The sequence below is a fragment of the Pararge aegeria genome, chromosome 9 (assembly GCF_905163445.1).
Source record: "Pararge aegeria chromosome 9, ilParAegt1.1, whole genome shotgun sequence".
NCBI classification, from domain to species: domain Eukaryota; kingdom Metazoa; phylum Arthropoda; class Insecta; order Lepidoptera; family Nymphalidae; genus Pararge; species Pararge aegeria.
The window spans coordinates 5,925,406-5,938,385 of NC_053188.1; the positions used below are offsets into that span (position 1 = coordinate 5,925,406).

At 35.8% G+C, this 12,980-nt stretch overlaps 1 protein-coding gene across 1 annotated transcript in view; it reads left to right on the forward strand.

Moving 5' to 3' along the window:
- Window positions 1–10,562: 10,562 nt before the first annotated feature.
- LOC120626344 (corticotropin-releasing factor-binding protein) overlaps window positions 10,563–12,980 on the forward strand; it is a 34,706-nt gene continuing 32,288 nt past the window's right edge. Inside the window, exon 1 of the mRNA XM_039893840.1 lies at window positions 10,563–10,968. Within this exon, the coding sequence (XP_039749774.1) occupies window positions 10,900–10,968 (69 nt within the window). The 5' untranslated portion in view covers window positions 10,563–10,899. The remainder of the gene's footprint in view (window positions 10,969–12,980) is intronic.

Here is a 12,980-nt window from a genome sequence, read left to right on the forward strand (position 1 = left end):
TATTGTTTATAAAAGGGTAAAGACTAACAGTTGCAAGAATAAATTTATTTCTGAAACTTTACTTTTCATTTCAATGCTTGATTATCCAGTAAGTCTTTTTCAAATAGACTTTTTGAGTCCCAATGTATTCGTAATTCATCAGTAATAAATACTCTTTATTGGAAAAAAATTAAATTAAAGGTGTAATTTAGGAAGTCAGAAAATAAGTGTGCTGTTTAGAGACACATGAATGACAATATTTTCTCGTCATAGGCATAATATTATCAAGTCAGCACACAACAATAATTAAAAGAGATAAGTTTGTAGATTATACTGTCCTACATTTAATGTAGGACAGTGGAAGAATTGCCAAGGTGTTTGCCATAGAGTAAATACAGAGCTATGTTAGTATTCGTTACCTTTTTTATCTGTATTTTATTACTGCAAAAGATATCTAAGTTTTGCTGATTTTAATGTAAAAAAAAATCAGCTAACTTTTTCAAAAGGTAATGTCAGATTATATAAATGTTTCTAAATTCGGTAAATTTTTCCTGCCAAAGTTTGTAACATTTGGTAAATCTTCTATTTCGTACTAAATATGATTTATTTATTTACCATCTCACAATTTTATCATAACAGAAAAAAGTTATCCCAATGCTACAACACAGCATATTATGTAAATTTTAATAATAGGTATATATTTAAAATAATGAATATGATAAAATCCGAATCGCTATATTTGTGAGCTCACTCCCAGTGCAATAAAATAAATCCGTCGAATATATTCCTCCTATTCAAATTATTGTTATCAATAGTAAATGTTTTTTTTTCACTGAGATTGCGAACAACCACATTTCTACAGCCTAATAAGTATTTCAGAAATTATAAAATTAAAGTTGAATGTAGGTACTTATGTACAGTAAGGCGGTGGCACTGCTCAGACTAATAGGCACATCACGTGTATCGATTTTTGTTTATTTAGTTTAGTTTACTGGCGGTCAAAGCAGATGGTCCACCTAAAGTGGATATTATAAACAGAGTTACACTTCGATGGGCATATAAGGAGCATGTCCAACAAAATGCCGCCCTGTGTCCATCTATCAAAGGCGTAGGTGTTAAGACTCATATGCCTGTAAATACACCGGCAACCACGCCCTTCAGGCTGGTAGTACATCCACGTACTATTAGCTCTGAACGAAAGCTCTACGGCTGTTAAATCGTGTGTGTCTATATAACGTTATCGTAATATCGACACAAGTGATGTAATATAAAGCGATGACGTCTAACGTAAAACCGCCATAACGATACAAGCAAATGGTGTCCTTTAGTGGATTACACATAGTCTTCCGGATAAAGATACGTAAGCTATTCATAATAGATTTATTCGTTTATAATACTTGTATTTGAATCGTGCTCCTTTGGTCTAGTAGTTAAAACGTGCGATTACGGATTATCAGTATGAAGTCCGATTACCAGATCGGGCCAAAAAGTTGTTAATATGTAATGTATATTGTTAGTGTCAAGATAATCTTACTACCTAGAAGTTAGCGTTTTTCAACCTCTTGTAGGGCAAATTAATTCCTGGTAATCATTAAAAGCCGCTAACCTGGCTTAGAGCAGCATGGTCAAAGATAGCTCTATTACCCGTTTTCACTAAACAGGAAACGCTGAAATCGGATGCTTAATGATTTGGGTGATACGTTGAGAAAAAAACATTGCACAAACTCTTAGATGATGACTAACGACGTTAGGTGCCACCTAAAGTTACGACACCGATTCGGCGTTGCGTTATGTTTTGGGGAACTCGTAAACTGACACTTGACTTGTGAAAAAAATATAAATTAGGTTTTTTTTAATAACCTTAAATCCATAAGAAAAGTGAAAAATATGATAATAAAAACACAAATACCACAAAATGTGGCAAGAAATAGAGACAAGTTAGGTTATTTGAGTTGCTTAGTAAAAATCCATTGGTGACTGGTAAAAGAATGCCAAGGTGATTAGGTGTTACTTAGTTGGGCATGGCCGTCGTTGGTGAAAACGGTCATTAATCTCTTTCTCGTCAGCCTCCACACCAATGGGATATTTATACGCTTATGATGAAGTTGATAATCCTTACTTAATATTATAAATGCGAAAGTGTGTTTGTTTGTTTATTCGTTCTTCATACACGCCATAACTAAGAAACTATAAACTTGATTTGGGCATAGAGTAGGTCGAAAGGACAGAGTGTAACATAGGCTACTTTGGATCTCAGGAAAACAAACAGTGATATTTAAAAAACCGTAATAAACGCGGGCAAGATCTAGTAAATGATAAAATCAATAATAAATATCACTTAATAAATTTACTACGACAATACACACATCGCCATCTAGCCCCAAAGTAAGCTTAGCTTGTGTTATGGGTACTACGATGACTGATGAATATTTTTATGAATAATATAAATATAATATACAGATAAACACCCAGACACTGAAAAACATTCATGTTAATCACACAAACATTTTCCAGTTGTGGGAATCGAACCCACGGCGTTGGACTCAGAAAGCTGGGTCGCTGCCCACTGCGCCAATCGGCTGTCAATTCACGATAAATGTGAATACACTCTTTACCATCAAGAGGAATAACCTGTATAGAAAATGCATGATAATGACGAATTCGCATACTTAGCAAATTCGATTTCATACCCAGTTTGCATATCAAACAATTATCTCTATCTACTGTAAAGATAAACAAAGTCAATGAATAAACCGTCTGCCCGTAATCATTATTGTGATGGAGCTCTCAAATCTCAGATTGATCAGATACTTAATGCCGTATTTTAACGTTAATAGCACATTACAGCTGAAAAGCAGGTGGTTAATTATTAAATAAATATACTATAAATATACTTTCAAACCACCAAACCGCACTGGGCCAGCGTGGTGGTCTACGGCTTTAAATCCTTCTCATTGTGGAGTGTGTCCACAAAGTGTGTGTGAGGTTCAAGATTTATGTCTTTTTCGACCGTCTAAAACGTGCGAAATTCGCGTGCGCGCCGCTCTCGCGCGTGCGGGTGTCGTGCAGTCCGGTGAGGAGCACACGCTTATGTGAAAATTTTGTTAGAAAATTTGGAAACTCGGAAAATTTTCAGAAAAACTCCGAAAATTTTCCAGTGAAATTAATTATTTTTCTTTTTGCAGGGTGGCGCAGAAGGCCAGGAAGCACACCCCGACAGCGGACTCGTAGAAAGTCTCGACCAGGAGCGGCGGTAAGTGTGTTTAGCAGTCAAATTGTTGAATGAAATCACTCAAAGTATGGCAGTTTTGTAGGGCCTATGAAGCCTCGGTTCAAGATTTATGTCTTTTTCGACCGTCTAAAACGTGCGAAATTCGCGTGCGCGCCGCTCTCGCGCGTGCGGGTGTCGTGCAGTCCGGTGAGGAGCACACGCTTATGTGAAAATTTTGTTAGAAAATTTGGAAACTCGGAAAATTTTCAGAAAACCCTGTAGTGGGTCGATAATGGTTTGATATGGTGATGATGTTGAAATTATTATATCCGCCAATTCGCATTAGAGCAGCCTGGTCTGTTTATGCTCTAGAACTCTCTCTCCTATGAGAGAGTTAGTTTAAGCCCAGCACTGAGACATTAATAGACTAAGGAAGATAGTAATCATGTTACCGATGTGTAAGAGGCGTAACGGTTCACCTTTGGACTGATAATGTTAAAGTCTTCCGGATGTAGATAAACTATTCATAAATAGATTAATCTATTTTATAACCGCAGCGTCGCAAGCGAACAATTAATGCTTCATAATTTTAATTTTAATTATCAATTTCCGTGGTGTACTTACGTTATATTGTTTTTAAAAGCAATAATTGACGGACCAATCTGGTCAACACATCCTACATAACATCTACGCGTCAGGTTTGTAGGCATAATGCTGCATTTTGTAGGGTGCGTTCCTTGCACGCAAAGCCATGTGTTACTATGCGATAGTTTATCACTTTCCATCAAGTACCAGCTTAGACCGTCAATTGTTACTGTGTATCTCTATCTATCTATACATATAAAAGATAAAGTGTGTGGGTATGTTCCGTTAGGCTCCGAATCGGCTGGACCAATTTCAATGAAACTTTCAGGGAATCTCCTGATTGACCTGGCAAGTAATCCTGTAAAGTTTAGTGACGATCGGAGCACTCCTATTTTTGAACTGTCAAACTGTCAAATACAGCTTTTATTTACTATGATGATATTCTATTGTTGGGTGTACATGGGTGTAGATAATGATCTTCACCCGCTCGAGAAGAGAATAGAAGATAATGAATACGGAGATAAATAAATGATTTAATATATTATGAGACTTAAATTAAAAATTGAATGATGTAAGTTTATTGTTTAAATAAAATAAAGCAAAATATTGCCCGGCGAAGCGGGCTGGGTACGCTAGTAAAAAATAAATAATAGGTTACACCGTTTTGACCCAACTCGGTAATCAAACCCACAGAGTTTGATTACCGATTTGGGTCAAACCAAGTGGTTAGGATGTGAATCCTATATATATTTATAGTATACACACACAAATGATTACTACCATCGTCAGCGTATTAATGTCTCAGTGCTGGGCTCAAACTAACTCTCTCATAGGAGAGAGTTCTAGAGCATAAACAGACCAGGCTGCTCTAATGCGAATTGGCGGATTAATAATTTTAACATCTACAGGGCACGGGTCTCCTGCTAAAATAAGAAGGATTTAAGGCCGTAGTCCACCACGCTGGCCCAGTGCGGATTGGTGGTTTAACCAATTACCCATCTGCTTTTAATAGTTGCTATATTTTACATCATCATCAGCCTAAGCACTCCATCAAGCAGGCACTATAACCTTTAATATAACAACTAGGTTTAATTCAATCTTGAATAATTATGAAAACGTGTGTCTTTGATTCTTGTTAAACATAAAATGTTATTTACAAAGAAAGTTTAAAAGTGTAAATTTATCGCTGCTATAACTAAAAAACAAACACTTATAAAGCAACAAATACTTTAGTATGCACAAGTCGTAATAAATTCCCAACAAACTCTGTATGAGACCTACTTTATTAGCATTTCAACGTAAGCAAAAAGGTTCGTTACAAACTCGGTCATAACACGCTTTGAGGAATAAACTGACGGAATATTGGCTTATAAGGTTCTTTATGCCTGTAAAAGCTTTATAGGCATTGACATATATTTTGTAGGCTTACATTTTAACAATGAGATGAATCGCAACCCAAAATTCTGCATGTAATATAATTTATTTATTGCCATCATTTCTTTTATGCCTATCTTTATTCAGAGTCCTACACGGAAAAGCTTTATCTGTCTTGCTATCTATTTTTTCGTTTGGGGTTAATCTTAGAAACGGCTGAACCGTATTTGAGAGGACTTCCGCAAGTCGGTAATTTGTTTGTTTAGGTTTTTCCAAGAGAAGCCGAGAGTGACAATTTACCTACGCGAAGCTGAGATCTCACAAGGACCTCGATAAAGGTACGACTTTATAGAGACATAAGAGACACTAATAATTATTTGTATAGATAAAGCGACATAAACTAATGATAAGGGATGTTTTTTATCGTATTCTTAGACAATTTGGGTATGTACTCCCTTGCGACTTATGAATAGTTGTTGCACAGGCACAAACTAAAGGTAAAAGCGAACGTTTAACATTAACCGTTTTACTGTTACTTAGAGAAATAGTCGAGGATCTTCTCGTGATAGGAACTGCTGTTTTACTAATTTGATGCGCAGCGACTTTTCTTCGAATTTTTTGACCAATCTTCAATGAGTTCTGGAACTCAAGCCACACAACATTTACGTCTCTATCATGATTATATTCTATATAGCCTACCAAAAGCCCCATTTGCTAAGCCATCAGGCACGTCTATATTTGTAGTTGTAGTTTTCATGTAGAAGACGTTTACCACGAATACAGTTTCGTAAGGTAATCCTCCAGTATCAATTTATTTAGTTGTGTAGTTTTTGACGGAAGGAAGTAGTTTGCTCTGCCGAAGTACAACCAGTGAATACATCTTTCGCTATTGAGATCGTCGTTTTAACACGCTTTTATTAGCTTCACCTGTATGTTTGTATGTTTGTAACCGACTACTTCGAGCTCGATTTTGTCCTACTTTGAACGATCAGATTTCGTTCAAACTTTGTAGACATATCGAGGACCGATGACAATACACTAATTTGAGAAGATTATTCCAACTTTCAATATAAAAAATAAGATATTTTAGTTTTTTAGAACTATTCATTACAATTACTACAGCGCCATCTAGACCCAAATGTAAAAAACCTATGGCGTTACCAACAGATGGCGTTCGCGTACCTAACAGCGAAATCTAAGGAAAATACTAATTCCACAGAAAACTTTGAGCTACTAGATGGTAGAGGGCGTTAGCTGTTACTTTTTAATGGGCTGTTTTAAATAATAATTAGAACTTGCATTTCGAGAGACACTCTGATCGGGCACTCAGCTTAGCAGCACCCGCGTAGGGACTGTTATGGTAGTTATGTCTTAATATAGATTCCTGAGCGGATAATGGGGCTCTTACCGTACAAGTGGTATCTATTATTATATGTATATGATTTATCTGTGTGTAATTCAAATTAGAATTCAAAATTTCTTTATTCATGTAGGCCTCTCACAGGCACTTATGAAGCGTTCATACATATATGTTTTCATAATTATCAGGGAATGGTGATAACTTTGGTTGCCAACTTAAACCTAAAGCTACGAGGGTTCCAACGCGCCCTGGTCTAAAAAGAGCCCACAACAAACTTAGCCGGGTAATTTCCTGTGTCCATCAACCGGAGGCGAAGTTGTTAGGCCATATATGCTTGTATTCACACAGGCATAAACTACCTTCAGATCTGAATACTGCATTGCTGTTTAGCGGCATAAAAAAGCAGGGCGGTAGTACTTTGCCGGACGAGCTCACTAGCTGACACTAAGAGCAGTTCTGCTAATAAAGTCTAAGAGGTAGTGCGTTAGTATTTAAATTCAAATTCAAATTCAAATTCATTTATTTCAAGTAGGCCTACTTTATAAGCACTTTTGAAACGTCAAGTATGCATGTTTGTGTGACTCTACCACCGGTTCGGAAAGCAGATTCTACCGAGAAGAGCCGGCAAGAAACTCAGTAGTTGCTCTTTTCCAACATCAACATTTACAATCATTTTGCTATCTTGCGGGAGATGAGAGCTGCTGCTGGCTGCTTCCATTCTACCTTGTCATTGAGGAATTCATCAAATGTATAGTAACCTCGCTGTACTAGATGCGTTTTTACACATTTTTTAAATGTATGCATTGGTAGGTCAAGAATTTCCTTTATGAATTTATGTTAACTAAAATATGCTTTATACATATTTGCTACATCCATCACTTTCCCTTTCGATATCTTGTTCTGTGAAGAGAAATAAATATATTTGACGGCTGATTGGCGCAGTGGGCAGCGACCCTGCATTCTTAGTCCCAGGCTGTGGGTTCGATTCCCGCAACTAGAAAATGTTTTTGGGATGAACATGAATTTTTCAGTGTCTGGGTGTTTATCTGTATATTATAAGTATTTATGTATATAATGCATAAAAATATTCAACACTCCTCTTAGTCCCATTACACAAGCTACGCTTACTTTGGGACTTGATTGCGATGTGTGCAATGTCGCAGTATATTTATTTATTTATTATTCCACGAGAGCCTTACATTTTTTTTAGAAGCTTATATTCTTCTCTCATCATGATATAAACTCATTACCACTCAGACCCATGCCCACTACAGGGCATGGGTCTCCTACGAAAATGAGAAGGGGTTAAGGCCGTAGTCCACCACGCTGGCCCAGTGCGGATCGATGGACTCCACACACCCTTGTGAACATTTCGTAGAACTCTCAAGCATGCAGGTTTCCTCACGATATTTTCCTTGACCGTTGATGTTGAAGCAAGTAATATTTTAATTACTTAAAACGCACATAACTTAGAAAAGAGGAGCGTGCTGCGATTCGAACTCGGCCCCCGAAAAGTCGAGCTCCCACCCACTGTGCTATAATATAAATATATAATATGCTATCGCTAATTTTCTTTACAACTGTTTAAGAGTGGCAATGCATTTTTTGAGTGAAAGTGTAAGAAACATCCATACATCCATACATCCATACATCTTTACAAACTTTCACATTTATGATATTATGTATATATATGGATACAAGTGAAGAAGTATAGATTTTAGTAGGAACTAGTGTAATGTTTAATGCTATTATCTGAAATAAATCGGCTTACGCTGTCCATTAGTGAAGTAAAGTAAGAATGTTTCAAAGGATGAAAGCTGTGCTTAACTTTCTTAAGTAGGTACATCTTTGTATTATGTAATCTGTATAATGCTTAAACAGTTTAATTGAAATTTTAATTATTATTTACTACAAGCTGTTCTTTGTCCGCTTTATTATATACGGGGGTTAAGTATATTACGGAGATTTTACGAATCCCATGGGAACCGTATGTTTTCCTGTGATGAAATGTAGCTTATATTTCTCTTCGTTCATACAACTAACTATGTGCCAAAAATCAAGTTGATTGGTTGCTTCTTCAGGCCGTGAAGGAAGGACAAACAAACAGACGCACTTTCGCATTTATAATATTAGTATTGATTATGTGGCTAGGCTACCTTACCAACAAAGACATCCCATCAAGCGATTTAGCGTTCCGCTACGATAAAGCGTATGAACCGATTAGGGGTATAATAATAATAAATAAAAATAAATATACTACGACAATACACACATCGACTTCTAGCCCCAAAGTAAGCGAAGCTTGTTTTATGGGTACTTAGATAGCTGATGAATATTTTTATGAATATAATACCACACAAACATTTTCCAGATTTGGGAATCGAACCCACGGCCTAGGGCTCAGAGAGCAGGGTCGCTGCCCACTGCGCCAGTCGGCCGTCGGGTATATTGAAACTGCCATACCCCTAACATTACGTTCTTAGACGACTCAAACGCGTACTTTGTCTATTACGCCCTATGAATGATGAAGACTTGCCGCCAAGCGATTAAACGAACGATACTGCGTGGATACCATAGGGATATCGGTTTATTGTTACTGCCATACTTCACAGGTTTGCTCGCTACGTTAGACTGCATCATCACACCATTAAGTGAGAATGCAGTTAAAAAAATTCTGCCCAACGCATGCTATGACGACTACTACCACATTTTAGTGATGAAAACCGGAAACCTGCCCCTGCTAATGCAAAAACTTTGGACCTTGCGGGATGCGATCTTGCCAACCACTAAACCGACAAGGCAACTATCAACAGATCTGCACTGCCGCTATTATGCCTCGCCACACTCAATATTTTAATAATTCAGCCTATTATTAACTGTGCATAATTACTTCTGTTTAATCTCCCTATCATCACGTATATACGACAATTAATCGGCTTGTCGTATCCATTACAACGACTGGTACTTTACCGGGGGTTCGTCAGCGGGTAAATCTATAGTATTCCTATTCGTATAAAATAGTGAAGCTTCCTTTCAAACATATCATCCCATAAACTTTAAAATCCCTGCCAAATAAACGACAACAGTCCTTTTCGCAGAAAAAAAAATACCTGCTGCTGCATTGGTTTTTTACCTGCCTCTTAAAATCCCGTCGAAATGATTTTCTCGTTCCGAAAGTTTACTTGCACAAGCAAATAAATTAGACAGTCCGACAAAATTTAAAGAATAACGTTATTGCGTAATTCTTTCGCCCAAATTATATCAGACGCACTAGAAGTACTAGAAGCACAGTTCGATACTTAAATTTCATTAATATGACCTTTTATTAAATTTATAATTTGCTTGACATTTTCTCAATGAATGAGCAGGCAAAAATATCCTTTTATCATTTTTTTTTAATTACTTGCATACAAGCTTGCGGTTTTGCCTGTCTATAATATTCACGCGAACTTACATCCGTAGTAAAGATATACATAATCTTTATCATTGTCAACCTATTAACGGCCCACTTGAGCGCACGGGCCCTTTTGGTCTCCTCTTAGAATGAGATAGGCTTAAGCCGAGTTCACCACGCCTGTCAAGAGCGGCTTGGTGGAATTCACGCACCTTTGAGAACATTTGGAGAGCCCAAGAGTGCAGGTTTCCTCACGATGTTTTTCATCACCCTTAAAGCAATTGATCTTTAATTACTTAAGATATTGGAACTCGGTCCCTCCGAAAGTGAGGTCAAAGTTCTAACAACTAGGCTATCACAAAAAGTATGTAAATTGTTGTAGTAAAAAATGTTTGCGTGAATAACAAACACCGTAGGGTACTTTAATTAAAACATACAATCCGTAAATTCCAAAATATGGCAAATATTTATCATACATTTATCTTTATTTACGATTTAGCCATTTATAAACCACATCTGACATAAACATTTGCCGAGCAAATAATAGACACTGATAACATTTCGCTCGTGCTACAATTGATAACGTTTTACACATAAAGACATCATCATTGAGGGACATTGTTTGCGAGAAAAAATGCTACACTTTAAGAGTTTTTAAAAAAAAAATGGCGGTATTCCTTAGAATATAGACAGAAAACTCTCAAGAGGTTTTTCATATACTAAAGTTTTGAACAAACTGAAGGTCTTTTTAAAGTAAACCTTTTATGTAGGTGGAATTTTAAAGGAGGATTTTTATAGTGTAAAGGTTCGGGAAAAGGTTTTATAGTGAAGTTGTCTGCCAAAGGACTAAACGCAGCGGAGTTTGCGCAGAAAACTGGGAACGCTTATAAAGGGAGCGGGAAAGTCGGACCCATTCACAATTTGCCTGAAGCCGACGTCACTGCTCAGTGGAATTGTTAACTTATCAGTGATAACTTTTGTGAAAACTTTTTCAAAATGAGAGTAGTTCTTTATTTGGTCGCGGCCGTGCTTGCGTGCAACAGTATTGATGGCTTGCTGCTACCGGTAAGTTTTTAAAAATAGACGCCGTAAACCGCATATTTTTGCTAAATATTTTTTAATTCCTTTATATATAAAGATTAAAATAGATTTTAAAAAAAAACTTGTTATACGTGAAGAATTGTAAAGAGTTATTATAGATTAACTATATCTGGACTTATATATTCTCACTTAATTAAGCTAACTCTTAAAAAAAACAATCCTATCTCTCTTATTCAGATAGCCCAAAGAAATTAGTCTTTGGAAATATTTTAAAGTAATATGAGAGTCAAAAGACAAATTAAAATCTTGGTTAATTCAAATAGTCCTTAATTTTGTGTATATTCAAACATTTTCTTTATTGTATTTTTAAAACCAGAGCTATGATTACTCAAAAAGCCCCTTGGTCTTAGAATCCTAAAACAAACATAACTGGTTCTTTTGGTTATCACCATCGCGCATTCTCATACTAAAAGAAATATAATATTTTTCAAGACAAAATTTAGTAGGGTAACCGAGTTAATTTCCGAGATTTTTTTTTTTTCCGAGATTCCTTAATTATTATAAGATTCTACGACTTACAATTATTGGAGGTATTAAAAAATTTTAGTCTCAACCTGCAGTATGGTATAATGAATTACTTAAACCTGACTTTAGCATATTTTTAATGAACTTCAATATCGAACAGCTGCCTTTCTATTCAATAATTCAAAAAAATGCACGTGATTCCATTTTCGTAATTAAAATGGAAGGCATGTTTTTTCTTTTAAAAGTACGCTTGCAGGAAATCCCCAACGAGCTTTCTTTTAAGTTATTAAAACGTACCTGGATAAAATCAGAAATGTTAAAATGTTTAAAACTGTGAAACGATGCTGCTTCGAATATTTTATCAGAAATTGTTTTTGCTTGCACTACAGCATAAAACATTATGCTGACAGTCCATCTAGTTATCATCACTAGTCTATTTATATCCCATGGCTGGACACAGGTCTCAAGGAATAGAGAATAGACCTACCTAGCTGCTCTAATGTAATGATGAGAAGAAGAAGAAAAAGTCTTTATTGCACAAACAAATATAAAGCCAGGTTAACAAAAAAAAAACGATAGTATACATATGCACAAAGGCGACCTTATCGCTTGAAGCGATCTCCTCCAGATAACCTTTGGTGATGATGAGCTTTAATTACCACGATTATTACTACATGTTACAAAGATTACAATTTATTAAGTTCACAATTTAGACGATATTTTCTATTAGCAGAGAAAAAACGCCTTGTGGCAATTCTTACAAGGCTTTCATTCTGTATTACATAAAATAGTTAGTCAATTTTAAAGCACTTTAATTCTCAGCTATATATCTATTTTATTTACCACGTCCATTAGATAGTTAGTAATATAATTTTATATGTTTTCTTTTTTCAGAATGTTAGTTTTTTATTAGAGTTATAAGGGCTTCATTAATATTATCCGATTATCAGCATATTTGAGACTTAAAAAATACATCTTGTTCAATTTGGACATAGGAGATGTCAAAATTTATAAATAAATTTGGTATGATTCTGAAATACATAATCGCTACACAGATAGTATTCAAAATACAACCTATTTTGTTAACTATTTATTTAAGTACTTGGGTTGAATGGTAGAAATATTTTTGCAAAAAAGGGCTGCCGGCAGGAATGAAGGTTCATTCTTTTTGTACGACCAACTCAAACGTGTCAAGGCTGAACGTGTGTGTTTTGAAAGGGAGTATTTCAATCTTAAAATATATACAACAGCAACGTTCTTAAGCTGATAAATACCACAACAACAAAATTCGAAAGTAACTAATTTAACGGTCTTATTTAATTTAAAAAGCCGAAAAATATCCGGATAGCTCTACATGCTAAAACCAGATCTTCAGTCAGAGACAATAACACGCTAAACCAATAACTCGTAGTATACTTTTTCTTACTTTCATTAAGCCCCCTTCTTGCTGCTAGATTCAGTTTTTTTTTTATAGTTATAATTGACTGATAGAGCGGACGGCCCGACCGATA